The sequence below is a fragment of the Camellia sinensis genome, chromosome 9 (assembly GCF_055761805.1).
Source record: "Camellia sinensis isolate YWXY chromosome 9, ASM5576180v1, whole genome shotgun sequence".
Taxonomy (NCBI): Eukaryota; Viridiplantae; Streptophyta; class Magnoliopsida; order Ericales; family Theaceae; genus Camellia; species Camellia sinensis.
Window position 1 is genome coordinate 36,367,808 of NC_138969.1, and position 24,298 is coordinate 36,392,105.

Here is a 24,298-nt window from a genome sequence, read left to right on the forward strand (position 1 = left end):
TTTAGTGCCCAAACATAATTAATTATTTTAAATACAGTGAAGATTGTCCAACAATCTTAAGACAGAACATTTTTTGGTATCTTCATTGTATTTAATTTTCTGTGATTTCATAAAGACATATTCTGGTTGGAAAAACAAATAGTAGTTTATTCTATTTGACAGATAGTAGTAATATACTGTCTCTTTTCTTTGACAACTAGTAGTAATATACTGGTGTCATTAACAATTGCAGAATATTAATTTGTGTTACAGAAAATTATTGTGATATTTTATTTTTCTAGTTTTAGTAACAAGGAAAATAAAATTACTTTGTGTTATAATTTATTTTTTGGTTTTAGTAACTAGAAAATTAATTTGTGTTTTAATTTTTCTGATTTTTGTAACCAGAGATTATGGCTACTGCTACTGAAACTGCAACTGGAAGTGGTACTCCTATTGTTACACTAACACCAGTCCCTATCTAGAACCATGTTCATGTATCAATAAATCATGGAGAAAAATCGAAAAAATTTAACAGTACTGAGTTTAAGAGATGGCAGCAGAAGATGATAATGTTCTACCTTACAACTCTAAATTTGGACCGGTTTCTCCATGAAGAGGCTCCAGCACTTAAAGAGGGTGAAAGTGATCGGCAAGTTGTTGCCGCTGTAGATGCTTGGAAACATTCAGATTTCCTGTGCAGAAACTATATCCTCAATGGCCTTAACAACATGTTGTATAATGTTCACAATCCTTTGAAGTCAGCAAAAGAATTGTGGGATTCTTTGGAAAAGAAGTACAAGACAGAGGATGTCGGCACGAAGAAATTTGTTGTCAGTAAATTTTTGGACTTCGTTATAATAGACTCCCAAACGGTAATTTCTCAAGTTCAAAATTTTCAAATAATTTTGCATGATATTCATTCAGAATGTATGTCTCTTAGCGAGTCTTTCCAAGTCACTGCTTTAGTGGAAAAGTTACCACTGGCTTGGAAAGATTTCAAAAATTATTTAAAACATAAACGCAAAGAGATGACCATGGATGAACTTATTGTAAGACTGAGAATTGAGGAAGATAACCGTAAGGCTGAAAAGAGAAATGAGAAAAATCCCATTGAGTCCAAGGCTAATGTGGTTGAACAAGTTCATAAACCACATAACAAAAAGAGGAAGTTTACTGGAGATGGTCCTAAACAAGGCGACAACAATGGCCACAAGAAGTTCAAAGGAAAATGCTATAACTGTGGCAAGACTGGACATCGAGCTTCTGACTGCTGCCACCCTAAGAAGGATCATGGTAGTATAAGTAAGAAGACTACCAATCAGGCCAATGTAACTGAACTAGATTACATCTCTGACGGGGTGAATGACATCAACCTCTCTGTTGTGGTGTCTGAGGCTAACTTGGTTGAAAATCCCAAAGAGTGGTGGGTTGACACTGGAGCAACTCGTCACATATGTGCGAACAAGAAAATGTTCACTACCTACATTGAGGCTGTAAATGGTGAACAATTATTCATGGGAAATTCTTCTACTTCTACTGTGGCTAGACAAGGGAAAGTGATCTTGAAGATGACATCAGGGAAAGAACTGACCCTCAACAACGTACTGCATGTACCTGACATCCAAAAGAATTTAGTTTCTGGTTCTTTGTTAAGTAAAAATGGTTTTAGGCTTGTCTTTGAGTATGATAAATTTGTATTAACAAAGAGTGGCATGTATGTTGGTAAGGGATACATGAGTGATGGTCTCTTCAAACTAAATGTAATGACAGTTGTACCAAAAATTGCTATAAATAAGAATAACACATCTTTTGCTTATATTCTTGAGTCGAATTTATGGCATGGTAGATTAGGACATGTGAATTTTGATGCTTTGCATAGATTAATTGTTTTAGGTTATATACTAAAGTTTGAAATTAATCCTAATCATAAATGTGAAATTTGTGTAGAAGCGAAACTAACTAAGGCTCCATTTAAATCGGTTGAAAGGAAAACCGAACCTCTAGAATTAATTCATACTGATGTATGTGATCTAAAATTTGTTCAAACTAGAGGGGGCAAAAAGTATTTCATAACATTTATCGATGATTGCACAAGATATTGTTATGTTTATTTACTTAGAAGTAAAGATGAAGCCTTAGAAATGTTTAAACTCTACAAAACAAAAGTTGAAAATCAAATTGGTAAAACCATTAAAATGGTTGGAAGTGATAGGGGTGGTAAATATGATGCACCATTAAATGAATTTTGTGCACAACATGGCATTATTTACCAAACTACAGCACCCTATTCTCCTCAGCAAAATGGAATTGCTGAAAGAAAGAATAGAACCCTAAAAGAAATGATGAATGTCATGTTACTAAGTTTAGGCTTACCACAGAACTTGTGGGGGGAAGCGATATTGTCTGCTAATTATGTTCTTAACAGAATACCCCACAAGAAAACCAACAGCACTCTTTATGATTTGTGGAAAGGTCGACCGCATTCCTACAAATACTTAAAAGTGTGGGGGTGTTTGACAAAAGTTGAAGTTCATGTTCCTAAAAAGACTAAGATTGGACCAAAAACAGTAGATTGTGTGTTTATTGGTTATGCTCAAAATAGTAGTGCATATCGGTTTTTGACTTATAAATCAAAAATACCTGATATAAATGTGAACACTATTATAGAGTCAAGGAATGCTGTGTTTTTTGAACATGTCTTTCCTTACAAGAAAGGACAGGAATTAAGTTCACAGAAAAGAACTTATGATTGTACACAAAGTCAAGAGACTAATGACAATCAAACACAAGAGACTAATAATGGTCTCGATCAACAGGATTTAACTGATGATAAACCAAGACGAAGTAAGAGAGCAAGAACATCAAAATCCTTTGGTCCAGATTTTCTGACATACCTGTTAGAAAATGAACCTCAAAGCTTTTAAGGCAGCAATGACAGGTCCTAAAACACCTTTGTGGAAAAAGGCTGTTAATAATGAAATTGAATCCATTATACAAAATCATACTTGGGAATTGGTGGATCTTCCACCAGGTTCTAAACCTCTTGGATATAAATGGATATTCAAGAGAAAAATGAAAGCAGATGGTTCAATTGACAAGTATAAAACAAGACTTGTAGTTAAAGATTACAGACAAAATGAAGGTCTGGATTATTTTGACACATATTCTCCTGTAACAAGAATAACATTCATTCACATGCTTATTGCTATAGCAGCATTGTTTAATTTAGAAATACATCAAATGGATGTTAAGACAGCTTTCTTAAACGGTGATCTAAATGAAGAGATCTATATGGAGCAACCCGAAAGGTTTGTAATGCCAAGGCAAGAAAAAAAAGTTTGTCGGCTTGTAAAGTCTCTTTAGGGATTAAAACAAGCACCTAAACAATGGTATGAAAAATTTGACCATGCAATGCTTACTAATGGATTTAAGATAAATGAATGTGACAAATGCGTCTATGTTAAAAACACTAACCAAGGATATGTCATAGTTTGTCTTTATGTGGATGACATGCTTATTATTGGAAGCAGTCAAAACATGATCAAATCAACTAAACAAATGCTTAACAAAAGATTTGATATGAAAGATTTGGGGGTCGCGGATGTTATATTATGAATGAAAATTGCTAAAACATCTGACGGATATGCATTATCTCAATTTCATTATATTGAGAAAATTCTTGATAAATTTATCAAGGAGGATTTGAATGTAGCTAGAACATCTGTAGACATCAGTCTTTATTTATCAAAAAATAAAGGTGATGCAGTGTCTCAGTTAAAATACTCCCAAATCATTGGAAGCCTAATGTACCTAATGAATTGTACTCGTCCTAACATAGCTTATGTTATCAGTAAATTGAGTAGGTACACTAGTAACCCCGGAGAAGACCATTAGAAAGCGATCATTCGGGTTCATAGATATCTAAAATTTGCCCATGATCATGGTTTGAACTTTACTTAATATCCAGCAGTACTTGAAGGTCATTGTGATGCAAATTGGATATCGGGTACTAAAGATTCAAAATTCACTAGTGGATATGTCTTTACTCTGGGAGGCGCTGCTGATTTCTTGGAAATCCACGAAACAAACTTGCATCGCACGATCCACAATGGAATCCGAGTTTATTGCTTTAGACAAAGCAGGAGAAAAAGAAGAATAGCTTCGTCACTTCTTAGAAGACATTCCAATGTGGCCAAAACCTGTGCCAGCTATTTGTATTCATTGTGATAATCAATCTGCAATAGGCAGTGCATAGAATCATATGTATAACGGTAAGTCACGACATATTCGTCATCGACATAATACCGTTAGGAAATTGTTGTCAAATGGAATAATCTCAATAGATTATATAAAATCTAAAGAGAATATTGCGGATCCGTTAACAAAAGGTTTGACAAAAGAGCTAGTGTATAGTTCATTGAAGGTGATGAGATTAAAGCCTATTACATAAGAGTCGGTATAATGGTAACCCTACTTATATGACTGGAGATCCCAAGAACTAAGTTCAAAGGGACAACTAAGTTATGTGTGGCTCGCCAGAAATCCCCAAGGGATTAAAATTCCCTACCCATTCTTATGGTAAGAGTGATATCTGCAACATATGTTGTATGCAGGGGTATAAGGATAAGCTTTGCTTTTAATGATTACTTATATCTTGATTGAGGCATAAAATCAAGACGAGTTTAAGGAGATACTCATAATAAGAATCACTTATATGAGTGTCGAACTGGGGCCGGTTCTATGAGAATGAAAAAGGCTAAATTCTCTAGAAACACTCATGAAAACCAGGAGCGTTCAAGGCCAAAATAAACACAACATTGAGAACCACGATGTGTTAGAAGATATTTTGTGTGAAATTTATTGTCTTGGCTTGCACAAATGGATGAACAATTCAAGGCATCCCGTCCATTGGTTAGCTAGTAAGTCCGATAGGTTATCACTAGGGAAGGTTCAAGGCCGAAAGCTACATATCCTGATGCAAGATATTTTCAACTTATACTCTTTCGATAAAGTCTGCATATTGTTGCATTTCTGTTGTCATCAAATTCCATTCATGTGGGGGATTGTTGGAAATGGTTGGAAAATTCTAGGTAAAACCAGAATTTTTTCCTAAGTTTGGTCTATTTTTTATGTGGGCCCCGTGCGTCGATTTTTGCAGGTCAAAGTGGTAACACGTTCTATGCCGCGTTGTGATTCACATGGTATATTTGGTTGCTCAAAACCATTACCGGGTGAATGGGAAATTGAAGCCAAAGTATGCTCCATGAAAATAGAGTTTTGGTGAAAAATCCTTAAAGGTTTGAATAAGGCTTGTCTCACATTGATTTGGTGGGAAGTTTTGAATGGGTTTATAAAGCATGTGTAGACACCCCATTTTTGACCGTCTTCAAGACTTGGTTGTGCTTGCAGGTACATCTAAGAACTAGTTCGATTGCTCGTCGAGTACTTGAATGTCGCGGCGTAACGTCACAGGTTTGAGCTTTCCAAACCCTATATCCTTTCTGCCCTTTTTTTGGACCATGTATTGGCCCGTCCAACTTGATTCTCTTGATGTACTGCCGACCCCATTTTGGCCCTGTTGGCCATGCATTTGTTACTGCCGGCCATTGATGAAGCCTGCCGGTCATCAATGAGCCAATGCCGGCCACTGCTGATGGCCGGCAGAACCCTTGTCTCAGTAGGTTTCACGCCAGATCTTTTGAGCCAGCTGGTTTTCACTCATTTCCCCTCCATACACGTGTATGGCGGGATAAAGCTCTTGCCAAGCTTTGCATTGCTCCTCTTCTATATAAGGAGAGGCCCTCTCTCCTTAGCAGAGGTTTAGCCATTTTAGAGAAGAAAGACCTCTCTCTCTCTATATTTCTCATTTTCTCTCTCTATATTGCATAGAATAGTGTTCTAAAGTCCATTTTTCTTGCATTTTTACACTACAACACATAGAGATACACCACTATCTTTAGGCTGAGGTCCTTGGGAGTGTTACTTGAGCTCTGAAACTGGGTTTTTGGCCCTCAAGGTTGCTGGTTTTGAAGTTGATCTTCAAGGGTGAGTATATTTCCCATTTTAGCATTTATTTGTACCTCATTTTGGCCATCCTTGCATATTGGTTTAGGCCTTGTTTTCAACTGAAAAAAGTTCTGTATTTGAGTGCTTTTGATTATTGTTTGAGGTCTTCTTGGTGTTAAGGGTGCACAACCCTCTTGTTTGCCTTGTTTGCTTTTGTTTGTGCCATGCTTTAAGGCCTTCGAGGTAGTCTTGGTTTGGCCTTTTAGCCACTGAAATCCAGTGGATTTTCAGAGATAGGCATGTGGTTTTGAGGCCTAAAACCAGAGGGGGGTGACCCCCTCTCTTTTTGTTTTGTTTGCTTGAGTTTTTGGCCTATCAAAGGAGCATGTACCCCTATACTTTTGAGGCTTGGTTCAGGCCCCTTTTTTGTGACTTTTAGGACCTGCCTTGACTCTATCCATAGTTGGTTTGGTCATCTTTTGCATGCTCCATATACTTGTAGAACAAATCTTGCTTACTAGCCTTATGTGCATGTTGATTTGACTCATCATTCTAGCATATTTTGGCTTTGCTCCAGCATGATTTTATTCTTATTTTGGGCTGTTCTAGGACTTTTTGGGGCTGCCATGGTCCTATCACTCATGTTTTGTATAGCTATAGTGTAAATACTTTGGCTAGCCTTGGGTTTTGAGGCCCCTGCCATGATAGCATGTTTGCTATGAGGCTATTTGCTTAATTGATATAACTGCCTGAATGTCTGTGGGTGAAGGTTGGATTACTTGAATTAGAACAATTCATCAAATCCACATTTTAGCCTACTTACGAGTAGCAAATTTCAAACCATTTTCCAAACAAACGGATATACAATGCTTTGTTCCAAATTAGGCAATCTAGTCTATACTTGTTTTGTTGTGCACATCACATAGTAATTCTAGTTAATTAACCGGAATAAGAACACATGTGTTTTCAAAAACAAGATATCATGTTTAGTACAGGCCGATCTTTGATCGGCCGAGCAGGGGTACTCATAGATGACCTTCCCCAATCGTACCCAAGTTCCCGAGCCGAGACAACTTTGGTGATGACGGACACGTGGCCTTAGGCACGAGTCAGGGTTTCCTAAATTTTCCAAAAATAAAATATTTAGGTGGCGACTCTGTATCTGGCAAAGTAGGTCATGTTTGGCACTTCTTTATAAAAATCAGTTTTCCAAAACAATTTGTCGGATTTGAACTCTTTGGTGATTTATCGGTCTCACATCGCACATTATGAGATTAGATTCAGAACCATGACATTGAGTCCGAACTGTAGTAGCTCAGAACAAAACGAGATTCGCGTCTTCGCAAGAAGCGCGAATATCGAAGAGTTTCCGAGAGTGCATCTACAGTTTCTGGCGACTCCCCTGGGGAATTAGAGAACTTGACTCGAACTCATGATATCTTGTTTTGATTACACTTATGTGCTTCTTTGCATTGCATTTGCATTGGTGCGCCTAGGACACCGTGTTTGCCGTATGCTATTCCTGAACGGTTTGCCGGAGACTCGCTTTGAGAAGCGTGCCATAAGGCTGACCGGTTGCAGGCTCTGCCATGACGGGAACACAAACCTCAGTTTTTACCGGGGCACCCCTTTTGACCATTCGACCTAGTGCATTTCAGAAACTGTAGTGACCATTCCAAGCTAGGACAGGTTGCTTACCCAATTATAGGTTGTTTGAAACCGCTGTGTGCGTAGTGAAACCCTAATTCTTAACGAAAATTGGACACGGAAACTCTACCCCACCATAGGGGTGTTTTGGCTCTCATTTGCTTACTATGTGCTTTTAGAGTGTGTCTCTATAAGGAATGCACATATCAGTTTGCTAGTCTAGGTATCAAGCCTGAGGGCATCAGTATTCTGGGGATCAGTTTTACTTGAGGGTATCAGTTTACAGGCAAAATTTTGGGCAGAATTCAGTAAAGAGCACATTCATTCAGCTATGCTCATATCTATTCCAGTGAAATCAGGCTGAGATGCTGTCTGTTTTCTCTTTTGCAAGGTAGCCGTGGAACTATAGCTTCAGAAGGCTCCAATATCCCCCGGGTACATTGGACTTGTGTTGATAGACTTTGTCAAGTCAAAAATCCAGTCCAAGGACAACTAGTGTTCCACTCATTACCCTCGGTTATTAGACGGAGGTCAAGAAGGCGCAGTGTATTAGTACAGCGATTGCCAAATCAGTGGTCCTTGAGTAGTCGGGCTGAGATTTCTGAGTCTACCACAAAAACAGATGTACCAGTTGTTCAGATAGATCAGTACAATATGCAAGGTATGGAAGAGATGATGCGTCAGCTCCAGGAAAGCATGCAAGCCATGCAGCAGAATGCTGCCCGTCAAGCAGAATTTGCCGCACGCCAGGCCAAGGTTATGGCCCAATAGGCAGAGTTAATTGCCAGGCTACAACAGCAAATCGGAGCGTCTGCTTCACACCCAGCTCCTCCCCCACCAAGAGTTCCAATACTTGGGGAGATCGCAAACGTCCAAGAAAATACGGACGTTCCAACAGGGCCAGCTTCACCCCCGATCCTACCCCAACTATCCAAAGCACAAACCAACCTGGGGGATACGCCGTTTGAGTTCGAAGTGGATCCGACAGCGCTAAAAGTGAGCAAGCTAGAAAAGCTGTTCAAGAAGTCTCAGGGCGTGAAATCCATCCCGGATATAGATGATGGATACACCGATTCGGCCGTGACTCTGCCGGACCAGTTCAAGATGCCACATATCGACCGCTTCGATGGCTCTGGAGACCCAATGGTGCACCTCCACCTGCTTTCTGATATACTGAGGCCAATGGGCTTGACCACAGCCCAGAAGCTATCACTATTCAGCCGAACCATGTCTAGGATAACCGCAATCTGGTATGCGAAATTGGAGAACTCTGTGAAACAAAACTGGGAAGAGATGGCTGAGGCCTTCATTGCTCAATACTCCTACAACACACAGATTGAGGTCACAACTCGTGATCTTGAAGTCACTCGCCAAGAGCCAAATGAGGGTTTTTCCGAGTTTGTGACGAGATGGAGAGCAAAAGCCTTGATGGTAACTATAAGGCCTTCCAACAAAGACCAGATAAAGATAGTTGTGCGTAACCTCCAACCCAGGCTGATGCAAAAAATGATCGTCTTATCCCTTCCAACCTTTGCGGACCTACATGAGATCAGGGTGCAGATCAAGGACGCCATGAAACAAGGTCTGATTGACCATAAAAGGGAGTCACCCAAGAAGGGTTATACACGCAGTTCGAATGCGACCACCAGTGGTGACGCGACTGCAAGATCTTCTGAAGTTGGAATAACCACCATCACTTTGAAAACAGCCACCCCCTTTGTTGGTACATCTAATCCAAACCCCCGAACCTTAGACTATCTACCCCGAGGTAAGAGGGTTTTCACCCCACTTTATATGCCTTTGTCTAAAGCTCTAGGGGTCCTACTCAAGAAAGGACATCTGAAACCGTTAGGACAACGGCCTCTACCCAATCCTCTCCCTCCAAAACATGACCCGGCTAAGTACTGTGCTTTCCATCAACAAACCGGTTATGACACTGACAGTTGCATTCGTCTTCGCCACGAGGTACAAAATTTGATTGACAACAAGGTCATCGCCGCACCAGTCTCACAAAGTCTATCGTCACTAGATCAGTGAACTTGGAGGATAGTGCGAGTATGTAATCGCGGGATGAACCACTTGCGGGCGACGATCAGTTTACTCCAGATGTGGCGTATGGCATGCACTGTTTTGAGAATTTTACGAATACTAGCTTTTATGCTTTCTGACATGGGTATTGGGTCAGTCTTGTTGTTTTGTATTGAGTCAGTGTTTTCATACTGAGTCAGTTGGGTCTGTCTTGTTGTATCGAGTCAGCCCTGTTTTGTTAGAGTCAGGTGATTTCGGGGGTGTTACCTTGGATATCACTTGCTTGTTTTGTGTTTGTCTTTTCGCTTTCTTTTGAGTCTGTTTCTGCCATTGAGCCAGTTGTGCCAACAGATCTGAATGAAACAACAGTAATTTTCATACTCTTGTGTTTGCTTCCGCCTTGCGCCAGTTGTGCCAGAAGTTTGAATGAAACGGCAGTGCTTTTCACCTGTTTTTCTGCGCCTTTAAATCATTGCATTGACCTAAGCTTTTCAAAACTTTTTGAACACTGTGATGAAAACGAAAAAGAAGGAATTCCTCGAGATTTGCAAAAATTTGATCAATTGAGAGAAAGAGAGGCATGCTAAGCCCATTAATGAATGAGATCATGTTTGTTAATGTGAGTACTAAGAAGGATCCTGGCTTGATCCAGATTGGTTCTACACTGTCTTCAGCGCGAGCGATTTGTCGCTTTCTTAAAAGATTTCAAAAAATATTTTGCGCGGTCCTACGAAGACCTGTGTGGAATCGCTTTTAAGATTGTGCAGCCTGGAATCGCTCTCAGTCTCGAGACTCAACCCTTTTGCTTTCAAACCTTGAACTTGGATTCAGAATGTTCAACGGTTAACCACAATGTGAGGCCTGTGTGATCAGATTTAAAACAGCCCTCGAACTAGGGAAAAGAAAGTCAGATCAAGAAGGTCAGCCGTCGTCAAAAGAAGTTTGCAAAGCCAGATCAGAAGCACCCCTCAAGCTAGGGGCAAAGATGTCAGAGATGCTCGAAGAGTCAAAAATTGGGATGTTTCTCAAACTAACGAAGATCGGCGAGAATGCCAAATCCCAGAAGGGAGGAAAGAAGAAAGTATTGCTGAAGGTAGAATTTAATGACGAAAAATTCAGTATAATGTCACCATTTTGTTTTAAAATGAAATGTCACCATTAAGTTATATTATTATATTTAAAAATTCAGTATAAAATTTATATTTGTATATCATCACTCAATAAGAATATGTTTGGGTAGAATTTAATGACGAAAAATTGTAGAATGTAGTTATGATAATAAAAAAAAGAAATTGTAAGAAAAATGATAAAATGGTCATTTAAAAAAATTTAAGATAATTTACAATTTTTGTTTAACTCTGAACGTCCATGTAATTGGAAGAGATAATTTATAATGAAAATTTCAACAAGAAGGATATAATTTTAAGAACGTGAGAAAAGAAATTGTATTAAACATAAATATCCGAGAGAGTGTAGGTGTAATTTATTAAAAAATATTTCAAATTCATGAACCACAGTTTCTTTGGCCAATCACAATCGATTTTAAACACAATATAACCATATACCGTAAAACATGGAATAACTTCTCGCAAAAAGACAAAGTTACCCATGTCTTGATGAAGATGGGGATTTTAAACCCCATGTAATATGGAATAACTTATCCCAAAAAGACAAAGTTGCCCATATCTTGATGAAGATGGGGATTTTAAACCCCATGTAACATGGAATAACTTCTCCCAAAAAGACAAAGGTACCCATATCTTGATGAAGATGGGGTTGATAGGAATTTCAAACCCATGTAACATGGAATAACTTCTCCCAAAAGGACAAAGTTACCCATATCTTGGTGAAGATGGGGAATTTAAACTCAATGTGTATTTGGTAAGAAGGTTGATCTAAAACATGATAAAATAATTAATAAAATAAAATGTTATATTTAAAAATATTTTTAATGAAAAATATTATAATAATATTGTCATTGTTATAATTTGATAATGAATAGTAAAAAATTGTAGAATTGTAATAATGATATTCCAATAGTCAAATGTCATTTTTACATAACCAAACACCAATTTTTGTGTTTGATTCGCAAAAGTTATGATTTCGCAAAAAATTATTTGTTTTGTTGAGAGCAAGAGAAATAATTGGTTTTGACTGGGTTAGTAAACATGACAAGTATCAAAAGTTATGTCAAATTTAGTACAAATTTTGACATTTGTTAAATTTGACCACGGCTATATTCACTATTGAAACACCATTGCTATTATATTATAGCAATGACAGTTCCAATAGTAAACTATTAGAGACGCTCTAACTTATAATCATTTTAATTTTTTTTATAATTATCAAATTAATTTTTTTTTTAAAAAACCAAATTAATTTTACATACATAATTGTTTTAATCAAATTAAAATAATAATAATAATCACATGGCTCCGTTTGGGAAGAGCTATTTGGGGGTTTTTTGGCTATTTTAGTTACAAAAGACAAAATAAGCTATTTTAGTCACAAAAAAAAATCACATCCAACCCATAATCATTACACTCTTCTCTTACAAAAAAAAAAAATCAAAAAAGTCAAAAAATCCTTTTCAAACTAAGGGGTGGTTTGAGATAATCTAAATAAGTGCACTTTTTTACTTTTTACGAAAAGATGTGCAGAAAAGTAGAGAGGTGATGTGATGAAAAAAAGATAAAAAGTGTGTCCTTATTAATACACCCTAAACAAGGCCTAAGGCCAAGTTTGGAATACTTAAAAAAAAGTCAAAAAGTCAAAAAAGTTACTCAAAAAGTTAAAAAAGTTAACACTATTCACAAAAAATCAACAATTACGGCTACACAACTCCCAATCCTAATTTTCCTCTACAAATCAATTTTTACAATTTTTTATTATATATTTTTTTTATAAAAAATCAAAAAGTTAACCCAAACATCTATATTTTTTCCCTCAACTTTTTAGTCCAAAAAGACAAAAAGTACACTTATTTAGGACACCCCAAATAACCCTAAGTTTTTTATTTCAAACTAAAGCTAAGGCCTAGTTTGGAAAGATTGAAAAAAGACAAAAAGTTAAAAAGTCATTATCCTATTTAAGTCACATCATCTTATTTAAGTCACATCACCTCTCTAACACATCACTTCAAACCCAACCCAAACCCAACCCATATTTCATAAAAATTCAAAAAGTGCACTTATTTAGTCTTCCCAAACTAGGCCTAAGTTTGACATCATTTAAAAAAGTCAAAAAACTAAAAAACATTATCTTATTTAAGTTATATCACCTCTCTATTACATCACTTCAAACTCAACCTATATTTCATAAAAATTCAAGAAATGTATTTATTTAGAACATGTCAAACAATTTCAATAACAAAAAAATTAAAAAATCAAAAAATTAACCCACTTCCTAAACGAAGGCATAGTCAATTAAAATAGGAGGTGTCCAAACAAGGCGATATCTTCTCGATAACCCCCCCGCCAAGCCTCCGCTCTCTGCGATCACGCATCCACAGGTGTCATCACCATTTTTGTCACTTTCTTCAACCTCTTTCCTTTCTCCGTTATAGGGAAAGTGATGATGCATCAGTTTCAACCGTATATACTTACATGAATTCATATAAAACTATGGGTATGTTTGGTTTGTGTTTGAGAGATGTGTTTTAGAGATAAAAAGTACGAAAACATGTTTGGTTTGGTTTTTTTTAAAAGATGTTTTGGAAAATTATTTTGAGATAGAGTTTTGGAAAAAGTGATTGATTTGATGTGTGTGAGAGAGAGATTTGTTTGGAAAACTTGTTTGGTTTACAAGTTTTAAGAAATTTTTTTGGGAAAATTTGTTTGGTTTGATTATTTTTGAAAACTTGTTTGTAGAGAAAATTTCCCAAAATTTTTTCAGAAAATCAAACCAAACGAGCCCTATAATTTTAGTTGGAAAATGGGTTGACTTTTTAATTTTTTTAATTATTTTAATTTGGATTAAAAAATTTGATTTGAAAAAGATTTTTTGATTTTTTAATTTTTTTAATTTTTTTTTTAAAGAAAAATGTAATGATTATAAATTAGTTGTGATATTTTATTTGTTGTAATTAAAATAATTTATTAAAATAATAATTAAAAAAAAAAAAAAAAACATCTTCCAAACGGAGCTTATATGTATCTAAAATAGCCATGGTATGGGCTTTGTCAATTCTCATCAGGATTACAAAGAGAATGGACACTTTCTATCTCTACCTCTACGCTGACATATGACTGCGACCAAACAGGGTCTCTCTCTCTCTCTCTAGATATATATATATATATATGGCATCATCAACGACATTGCTGCATTATTCTCCCGGGCTCAAGATCAGAAGAATTGGACACTTGTCTTCTCATTCCTCTTCTTCTTCTTCATCGTCGTGTTCCTCGTCCTCTGATAATCGACAGGGTTTCTGCTGCAATTTTTCTGGTATTTTTCTCCATTTTCTTTTTCTTGTATATATGGCTTTGTTTTGGTGAAATTTGAAATATTTGTGTTATATTGATTTTGGACATGAAACGAATTCAAATGAGGGTTCGGTTTGTAATTGGCTTAGAAAGTAGTTTAGATGTAAGTAGTAGAGAGGCATGATTGAAATATGAAATTGGAACAAAAGGAATTGTTTTGGTGAAATATTCAATTATAGATTGTGAAGGCTTTAGATTAAATGGGATCATTAATCAACAAGTGATTGGAACAAAATTGAAGAGCTCTTTTGTGTTCAGCTCGTTAGAACCTCGATATCAACTTGTTATATAAAAAGTCAAGGTTGGACACATTTTGAAGTTGGCATCAAACTTGGCTCGATAATGTATTTACAATTATCAAAAAATAAAAACAAAAAACCAAGCTACTCGGACTAGTTAATTTGTCATTAGATTGTTTTTTTGGATTTTTTAGAGGCCTTGTAGATAGTTGTTATACTTTTATATTGTATACAACCTAGGTGCCTTTTTTTTTCAATAAAATATTACTCAACAAAAAAAATGTGCACATTTTGGGTTGTTTTAAGAGTGATTATTTTAGTTGAATTTTTACGACAAAAAAAAAAAAAAATGCAGAAAAATAAAGAGGAGTTAATTTTTTTGTAATGACTTTTTAATTTTTTTTGGCTAACATAACCTATTTCCAAAACACCCCTTTGAATTCTTTAAGCTTTCAAGTTAAATTTGAACAGCTTATTACCCATTTTGACTCGGTTTTCTTACAACCCTAGACATAGTAGACGAGGACATAACATTGAGATAATTACCATTACACAACTAATTCATTTATCCAAGGAGTATGATACTGTGTTTAATAGCGAAAGAAGACTAGATCTCAGCCTAGCAAATGCGAAGTTCTTAAATGCGCAAGGTGTTGATGTCCGTCTAGTATGGAAGGATCTAAAATATATATATATATATATATATAGTTAAAAGAAATCCAAAAAAGTACACTAATGACAACAACAACAACAACAACAACAAAAATTTAGTCTTTTTGGTTTTTTGGGTCTTTCGTGGACCTTTTTTTAATTATTAAAAAAAAAAAATTAGTGTCTTCTTGGGTAGTAAGAAATAAATGCAAAGAGCTTTTTTTCCTTTCAAATTTTTTAAAAAGGTTTACTAAAAACGAAAAAAAAAAAAAATCAATAAAAAAATTGTTAGAAAAGCAATTGCCAAACTCAATGAATTCCCAAGAAACAATTCGAAGATAAAAAATATTATTAAAATGATACCATAATGAGGGTTTACAACCTTATTTCAGGGCTTTTGGGCAGCTCTCGATCTTTCTAAATCAACATACATTAATGAACCATAGTTGATGGACGTTGCACATGACACGATCAATTCAACTCAAGGTCCGATACTAACAGCAGTTGCTTACTCTCCTAGTAGCAAAGGAAAAGAGCAGTTTTTTTTTTTTTTTCCCCATAATATTAGTGGGCAGGTCTCATGAGATCTATGCCAGCCATCAGAGCCAAAACAAAGGTCGAAGGACCATTTGATTCATTAAGGGGAATAGATCTAGGCCTATTTGTTCAGTCAACACTGTGACGTGTCCTATATCTGCTTGCATGCTTTTAACATATTACTACCATGTGATGTTTAAGAAATTATCTATGATCTGATTCTTCTCAATAGTCAAATCTCTTTCTTCCCTTTGGTCTGAGGTTGTCAACTAAACTTGCCCAGGAATAAACAAAATTTTGAAACACCAAAGCCTTAGAGCTCAAGCTATGAGTACCATTCAAGGAAATTTTGCATCAGCAAGGGGCATTACTACTGTGAAGAATGAGCCTGATCATCTTCTTGTCCTTGTTCATGGCATCTTGGCAAGGTATGTACGGCTTGAAGAAATATATCTGAATTTTATTCATAACAAGGTACTCCCAGAAGGGAAAGGGAAATGGAGGATTCCTGGTTCTCCATTGTATCCTTTGGACTTTTATTTTCTATTATAAATTTTCTCTCCCATTGCCGGTAAGAAAAAAAAGAAAAGAAAAGAAAAGAAACGAACACAAAAATATAAAGCAAAATTAATGATCATTACATGCATTACATTGTGTGCCTCTTTATGGATTAGGTTCATTTTTGGTGACCCTATCTGCTTTACAATGCCTTCTAGTATATTTTTCTTCAAAAGTTTATTGTGGCTTGCAGTGTTAGGACTCTGTCTATATTCAAGTTTTTGAAAGTCTTTTGCATCAATTAAGTGATTTGTGCTTGTATTGGGTTTTTCAAAGTCTTCTGCATCAATTAAGTGATTTGTGTTTGTTTTGGATATTAAAAAATGAATTGAGTTGTGGTGGCTGTAGCATGCACTGTAGCAAGCATTTTACATATGCTTACAGATACTGCAGAATAGGATAAGACATAAAATTGAACTTTTGATTGCCCTGGCTAATGATCCTAGGTTATGTGTCAAGAACCAGGGGTTACAGGGTAGGCCCTCTGGCATATCTAGTATTTTGTTGGATAATAGTAGCCTTGGAAGTACATGATTTGCTTTTAATAATAGCTCAGCAAAGGGGGGTAGAAAGAGGGGAAGATGAGATAATGATAGATATGCTGCCTCGAGGAGATTTTTCTTGGATATCTCAGCTATGCTTTCCTGAATATGGAAGTCTTGCTGCTTGAATTGCCAGTCTCCATTGTTTAATCATGGTTAGGCATACCTGGCCTAAGGAAAATTCTGTGTCTGTCTGGAATCTGTGGCTAGTTAAAAGTCTTTGTTGGGTCTGTTAAATTACTGGTATGCTTGTGTTAGAATTTATCTCCACCTACCACCTCCACTATCACACACTCCACACCTACCACCTCCACTATCACACACTCCACCTACCACCTCCACTTCACTCCTACACCTACTACCACATTTTCTTCTATATATAGGAATCCTTGTAATTGTAATCTATATCAATCTTGTAACACATCTAGATATCAATCAATAATACAGTATTTTTTAACATGGTATCAGAGCAAGGTTAAGTACTTAGTATTTTTCGCTTCACCGGCGGGCGGCAACCTTGCCTTGGCCGCCCGCCGGACCTCAACCTAGTCCGCTAAAATTCTCTAAACATACCTTCACTCAACTGGGTCACACCTACGCGCTGCGCATCTCTCTCTCGCTCTAGAATTGTTTTGCTTGAAGGTGTTGGCGACGCTGTTGAACTAGCCTGGCCTTCTTCTTCCAGATCTTCGTGCAGATCATCAAAGAAACGCAACGGCGTCACTAACCCCTTGCACCACGAGTCACCATCACGGAGCTCAGAGCATGGACCTCAAGCAGCAACCACCATTTGATTTGCTGTCCGTCGCCGGAGTTCGGCCTTGGTGACTCTGCGTCGTCGACGTTAGTTTTTTTTTTTGAAGTTGCCGGTGTCTGATCGGAGTGGCACGAGTTTGGGACTCGGTTTTTTTTCGCTCCTATTAAGGCAATGAAGAATTCTAAACCGTCGTACGTCAATAACAAAGCCGATTTCGTTCCAGAATTGCACGATAGCTCCTTGATCACTGATTATGATGGTAAAAGTATATGCTTCATGGGGCAGTGGACTCACGTGGGTGGCAATTTGGCCCACGTTTTTGATCAAAATGTTAGCCGGTCATTTGGCTTTGCTGCTGGTTTTGGGTCTGATTATTATATATATATATATATATATATCTTTTATATATATTTGTTTTGTTATTTCGTGTACTGTCAACAATGGTGGTGAGCTCTGACACGAAGTTGGAATTGGTTACACGTGTGCCTAAGTGCATAGTGGCTGCGGGTAGGTTGTCTTGCACATCCATCCAATTGCTTTGTGGGAAGTTGTACCTCGTGCAGATGTGCTGGCCAGCTTTGCTGGTAAGCTCCACAGGCTGTTAAAGCTCCCATGGACAGCCTGGCCTTCCATCATTTTCTTCTATCAAACACACACCTTTATTTTAATATTTCCAACCATTTATTTTAAACTTTTCTTCGACCAACTCACTGATTTTATATTTTATTTTATCACATACCCATCATTTCTTTTCACTTTTTCTTCCCACCACTTTCAATCCACTTGTCTTGCATAGGCGGGCAGATTGCTAAAAAAAAAAAAATAATAATAAAATAAAATAAAAAATAAAAAAAAAAAAAATAAAATAAAATAAAATAAAATTGTTCCAATACAACACGGCACACCACTGGCCATACACATCTGCTACATCACCTGGGCACTACCTCAGTGCGAGTGTGGATTCAAAATGTCAAAATCAAAATTTCCAAATTTCAAGATTTCAAGATTGCATTATTTTGACACTCACCCCGATCACCATTTTACACAGAAAAAAAAAAAAAAAAAAAAAAAAAAAAAAAAAAAAAAAAAAAAACCCACAAACAACACAACCACACCCACAGCGGGATTTTCCCTTCTCTACTCTGCCGCCGGTCTTTTCTTCTTGCCTCCGTCCTGGGCGGCCCTTGCCGGTGTTGCCTCCGTGTTTCCCACTCCACTGGGCATGATCACTACTCCCTGCTCCTCCACTGCAGCATATGGCGGCCCTCCAAATCGGAACATAACGGTGGCCTTCCGCTTCAGTTCCTTATTTTCCGCCTTCAGCACACTTATCTCTGCTCGCGCATCCTTATACATGCGTTGGAGCAGAGCCAGTTGGGAGTTTAACTGCTGCACCTCATTTGTCCTACTCTGCAGCCGGTTCGAAAGGTTTGTGACCGCCGTCATGCTTTCCACACATACCTTCAAAGTATACTGATTGGCCTCCACATCCGACAGCACTGCCATTCTTTGCTCCACAGACCGCATCGGAAAGTTCAACGGAGTATACCCAGCGGTGTTTGGTTGAGGTTCCAGTGCCACCGCACCAGTTCTCTCTCTCGTTGACTCGTTGAGGTCGGGAAAGAGGGTGAGTAGTCCACGGGAAGACGAGGACGAGGCCATTTTTCTGGGCAACAGAGTGTTACAGCGTATTACAGAGTTTCTCTCTCAGCACAACAGTGTTACAGCCTCTCTCTCTCAGCACAACGAAGAGTTTTACAGAGGATTTCGCAGTTTTTTTGCTTCTGCCTCGGCCTCAGGCTCTGTCATGGTTAAATAGCCGAGGCAGCCACGCGCATCGCGCGCCTCTTGCCGCCCGACACACTGGCACGCCTTTTCATGGCACATCTTTTGATAAAATGGACACGCCTTTTGATGGCACACCTTTTGATGAATTGGGCACGCCTTTTGATGGCACGCCTTTTTGACAACTTTGGGCACACCTTTTGAGAGTGCAACTTTTTCAGGGGTCCGACAAGACTCTGTAAACTGTCCCGACATTGATTCCGGTTAGTTTCTACAAGGGTCCAGCAAGACTCCGTAAACTGTCACAACAGTGTCCTCTACAACGTTATGACACCCCATACAGTGTCTTCACCAACGGTCTGACACGACCATACAGTGTCTCCTATCCTTTTTTATTTTTATGTATTTTCTTGTTTTGTTCCTCTCTCCAAACTCAAGTTGGTTAGTTTCTATCCTCCTTGAGTTTGCGGGGGGCTGTTAGAATTTATCTCCACCTACCACCTCCACTATCACACACTCCACACCTACCACCTCCACTATCACACACTCCACCTACCACCTCCACTTCACTCCTACACCTACTACCACATTTTCTTCTATATATAGGAATCCTTGTAATTGTAATCTATATCAATCTTGTAACACATCTAGATATCAATCAATAATACAGTATTTTTTAACAGCTTGTATGTATAGGTGCTTGGTGTAAAGATGCACATGTCAAAAGGGGAAAAAAAAAAAAACCCTTCTGCAACAACTAACTCCCTCCCTTCTTTCAGTTACTGCACTACTTCAAATCCCATAAAAGTGACATGTTAAAATATAGGAAAATGCAATTTCAAATCAAATTTAATACTGTAATGGTATTGATGTTTGTGTTTAGTTCCATTCTTAAGGACTACTTAGTTCATTCTGTTTGGTGTTATTCTCTAGTTTGAATTTCGGTGAATTCCATTCTAATGTTTGATTCTTACCCAAGGCTAATGCTATTGAATCAGAATCGGTATTTAAGTTTTTATGTTAATGCATTGTTTCAGCATATATATCCAAACTGATTTTGAGTTAACTTATCCTCTAAGTAATGCAGTCCAAGTGATTGGATATATGTAGAAGCAGAGTTGAAGAGGCGTCTTGGAAGAAACTTTTTAATTTACGGTATGATCATCTACACAGTGAGCCTTTTTTTTTTTGGCCACTAATTAATATTCAATCTTATGATAAAGGGTTAGTTGATTTTGATAGTTTGTAATTACAAAGATGAGAACATATGGCATCAGTTGAGAGAATTACCCAGTATGTGTGAGGTTATATGGAATGGGAGGTGGGAAAGGAAGAAGTAAGGTGTTGGTGTGAAGGGAAAAAATTGTGTTTTCTTTCTTTAATGCAAGACTTAGTTTTTGGTGGGAAATGTATTATGATGGATGGAATGGTTGGGATGAAGAGTCTAGTAAAAAGAACTTGCAATCTTATTATTTATCAAGGACATGGTTTTTGATCACCTATGCAACAACGTAGTTTGTATTTGTGATAATAGAAAGTTCAATGTGGCACAGAAAAATGATGATGTCGAAGTTTCTAACTCTCATGAATGGCCTGTCAATTGTTGTAGAAATTTAATTTTGGAATCTACTATTTTTTGACATAAGGGGTGACCATTGGTTCAATGGTAAAACCTTGGCCTAATAACCTTAAGGTTATGGGTTCAAGTCACGAGGTAACCACTTTGTGTACTATGCCAAAAGTTAGGTGTATATGAAATATTTCCCCAACCAAACACACATTAATGTGTACTAATTGGACATTGTTTTTACTATTTTCTGACATAATTTCAAGATATGCTAATTGATTACTAGGTTAAAGTTTTAAGTGTTTCTATGCAGCAAGTTCATGCAACAGTTACACAAAAACCTTTGCTGGGATTGACGGAGCTGGAAAAAGATTAGCAGATGAAGTGAGTATAATATTTATGTGCATGTTTGTATGTATCGGTTTCAATTATGTAGCTTAAGGGCCACTGCCGGTTGTAATGGTCAAAGCTCAGGCTGAGGCATGAATATTTGGGTTTGAATTTAGGCCAGTCACTTTGTCCAAACAAAATTACAAGTCGGAACTATATCAGGTTCACCCACTGGGTCATGGATACAAGTTGAAACCAATTCTTTATTCTTTTCTCTATTCTATTTCTTCCAAGTGTTGATTAAACAAGAACAAGATTGCGATGATTTTGTTTCAATTTGTAACCTGTGGCTGTGGTAACGAGTTACTTGTTAATTGTTATGTTTTCTGCGGACTTTTGTGTTGAACAGATCATGCAAATAGTAAAAAGGACAGAGAGCTTAAAAAGGATCTCCTTCTTAGCCCATTCCCTTGGTGGAGTGTTTGCCAGATATGCAATTGTGGTCCTTTATTCACCAGCTGCCTTTGATGGTGATCAGTCTAATGATTTACCTGCTTCTACCAATGCAAACTTGAAAACAGCATGCTCTTCAAGACAAGGTATGATTGCAAGGTTGGAGCCAGTCAATTTCATTACCTTGGCAAGTCCACATCTTGGGGTGAGAGGGAAGAAGCAGGTTCGTTTTCTTTGGTATTGCCTGTTCTGTTAGTATGATTGCTGCATAATGGCTATTTACATTGATACAAATCCGGGTGTTCATTCTTGTGCTTCACTTTTGGATGTTACTTGCGTGTCTGATGGGGAAGAAGAAAAGAAACAATGTTACGCTGCAGTACTGGCTGGCATTTTGTTATAATTGATCTTAGTATTTTTCCTCTTTTTTTTTTCCACCCCATGTACAATTCAATTATAATTTTTTTTTTTTTTTTGGTGAAATTTTATTGTCCAGCACAGGCTTAACTGGTCATTCTCACCTTGCATTTGTTCTCTATGTGGAAACTCATGATTCCTTAATGGATATACTTTGTTCTTTTATCTTTAAATATTGTTAAATTTCTGTTACATAAGATTTGTGGTACCATTCTTGAAATACAATTTAATTTTCTTATACTTTCATAGAGACACTGATATTCCTTTTTGTAAATTTTTTCCTATCTTGATCTTTAATCCTGTATCTTATTATGTACTCCAGACTACAACAGAAAAAAGAATAAAGATCTTATTTCTTTTTAAAAAAATGAATATTTTCCTTCTATTCATTTAAAGCATCTATATTTTAATTTCTTATGGCTGTCACTTAGGTATGCTATTCTACAGCGACTTCCTAATGAACTAGTTTTTTTAATTTTATAATGCCTTATCCTACTATTTTTTTTCGGGTCTATACCCATTAAGATCACTATTTTTATTATTAGTATGTTACTTGTTCACAATGCATTCCGGGTATAGCTGGTGGCTAGTGATTAAATTAGTATAACCAGACCACCAGACAATTGATTTATTTTTCTTGATTCAGCTTCCATTTCTTTTGGGAGTTCCGATATTAGAAAAGCTTGCTCCATCGTTCGCTCCCATTTTTGTTGGTCGAACTGGTAGCCAGCTATTCCTCACCGATGGCAAGCCCAACAATCCACCTCTTCTACTAAGAATGGCATCTGATTGTGAAGATGGAAAATTCATGTAAGTTTCTTTTTCATTTTCTTTTTAATGAAGTGGACATTCTTCCACTCTTCCTTTTTTTTTTCCCACACAATTCTGAATGGCTTCCTGTATGCTTCCGTTATCTGGCAGATCAGCCCTCGGTGCATTTAGATGCCGTATTCTTTATGCAAATGTCTCTTATGACCGTATCCTGCTGGATATCAATGTTTGTTGCTGGAACAAAATCGCACGCTTTATTTATTTATTATCAATAAATCAAAATTTCCTTTCCTTGACATTATCCAGATCTGGTTGGTTGGCGCACATCCTCTATAAGAAGGGAGGCACAACTTTTTAAGGTGATTTAACTGTTTCTAATTCTAAGCAGCTTCAAACTAGGTTTTCCAGATGATGTTAAATTTCAAGTAAACAGTATGTTGTTAAATTCCTATACCATTTCTAATGTTTCCTTCAAAAAGTCGCAGCCTCCTCGTCAATCTCTGGACGGTTACAAGCATGTTGTAGATGTTGAGTATTGTCCCCCAATTTCATCCGAAGGTCCTCATTTTCCTCCGGAAGCTGCTAAAGCAAAGGAGGCAGCTCAGAATGCACCGAACACAGAGAACACAAATGAGTATCATGAAATCATGGAAGGTAAATGTCGGTGTCAAAACTCCTAAGGTAGGTTTTGGCAATGGATTTTAGAATCTTCAAAAATTTATGGATTGGGTAATTGCTAAAAAAAATTGTTTTTTTTTTTTTTTTTTTTGGCGAGAAATTATCATATTACCATTACTTATTTAGAAAAAGCAACTTATTTAGCGATTGCCAAACAGTAATGACGATTTTGAATTTTTATCATCAGAGGAAATGATACGTGGATTACAACAATTAGGATGGAAAAAAGTCGATGTCAGTTTTCACTCAGCGTTGTGGCCCTTCTTTGCCCACAACAATATTCATGTACTGTAAAATAAACATTTTCCATTTTGAAATGTTGTATGATTCATTTATATTCTTAATTTTCATGACTTTTCAACTTTCTAATTTTCATTTACTGGTTTGAAACACAGGTAAAAAATGAGTGGTTTCATAATGCTGGAGCTGGAGTGGTTGCTCATGTTGCAGATAGCATAAAGCAACAAGAAATGCAACAAAAAGACTCTAAATTGTTTATTGTAGCTAGCTTGTAGTTCTGAAATTGCATGCCAAAACGGAGCTGTGTTATTCATCAGTGAATGAAATTTAATTGGTGGATATTAAAATTTTCTTTGCCTGATGCTAGCTTAGCTAGTCAACTTTTAGGTCCCGTTTGTAGAATGGAGGGGATTAATGGTTGCCTTAATGATACTAGCTTAGCTAGTTAACTTTTAGGTCCCGTTGTTTTTAGAGGTAGAATGGAGAGGACTGATAATGAGAGAATTAGTAAAATTATGTTTGTTTTGATGATAGTTGTTAGTGTGGAATTGTTAAATTATTTTTATATAAAATAATAAAACAAACAAAATTATGATTTTTATTTAACAAAAAATACATAACCATTA

The 24,298-nt window shown here is 36.9% G+C and overlaps 1 protein-coding gene across 3 annotated transcripts; it reads left to right on the plus strand.

Annotated features, from left to right (window-relative positions):
• Positions 1 to 13,589: 13,589 nt before the first annotated feature.
• LOC114267771 (putative lipase ROG1) lies at positions 13,590 to 24,019 on the plus strand. 3 transcript variants are annotated; one of them, XR_014339546.1, is made up of 11 exons: positions 13,590 to 14,109; positions 15,858 to 16,002; positions 20,304 to 20,371; positions 21,097 to 21,167; positions 21,523 to 21,789; positions 22,630 to 22,793; positions 22,905 to 22,960; positions 23,061 to 23,113; positions 23,240 to 23,435; positions 23,620 to 23,717; positions 23,828 to 24,019. XR_014339546.1 is itself a non-coding variant. In XM_082886564.1 (11 exons), the coding sequence occupies exons 1-11, from the start codon at positions 13,962 to 13,964 to the stop codon at positions 23,945 to 23,947; spliced, it is 1,359 nt and encodes a 452-aa protein (XP_082742690.1). In that variant the 5' UTR covers positions 13,590 to 13,961; the 3' UTR covers positions 23,948 to 24,019. The 3 variants fall into 3 exon arrangements, 2 of the variants coding, with proteins under 2 accessions (XP_082742690.1, XP_082742691.1); XM_082886564.1 differs by having other exon boundaries at positions 23,240 to 23,408; XM_082886565.1 differs by lacking the exon at positions 23,828 to 24,019 and having other exon boundaries at positions 23,620 to 23,720.
• Positions 24,020 to 24,298: the final 279 nt, after the last annotated feature.

Excerpts from the sequence above, each read along its gene's own strand:
- LOC114267771 (XM_082886564.1), top strand. The coding sequence starts at position 13,962 with ATGGCATCATCAACGACATTGCTGCATTATTCTCCCGGGCTCAAGATC. Across the intron at positions 14,110-15,857 it reads TTTCTGCTGCAATTTTTCTG|GAATAAACAAAATTTTGAAA; the intron begins GTATTTTTCTCC and ends AAACTTGCCCAG. Across the intron at positions 22,961-23,060 it reads TGCAAATGTCTCTTATGACC|ATCTGGTTGGTTGGCGCACA; the intron begins GTATCCTGCTGG and ends GACATTATCCAG.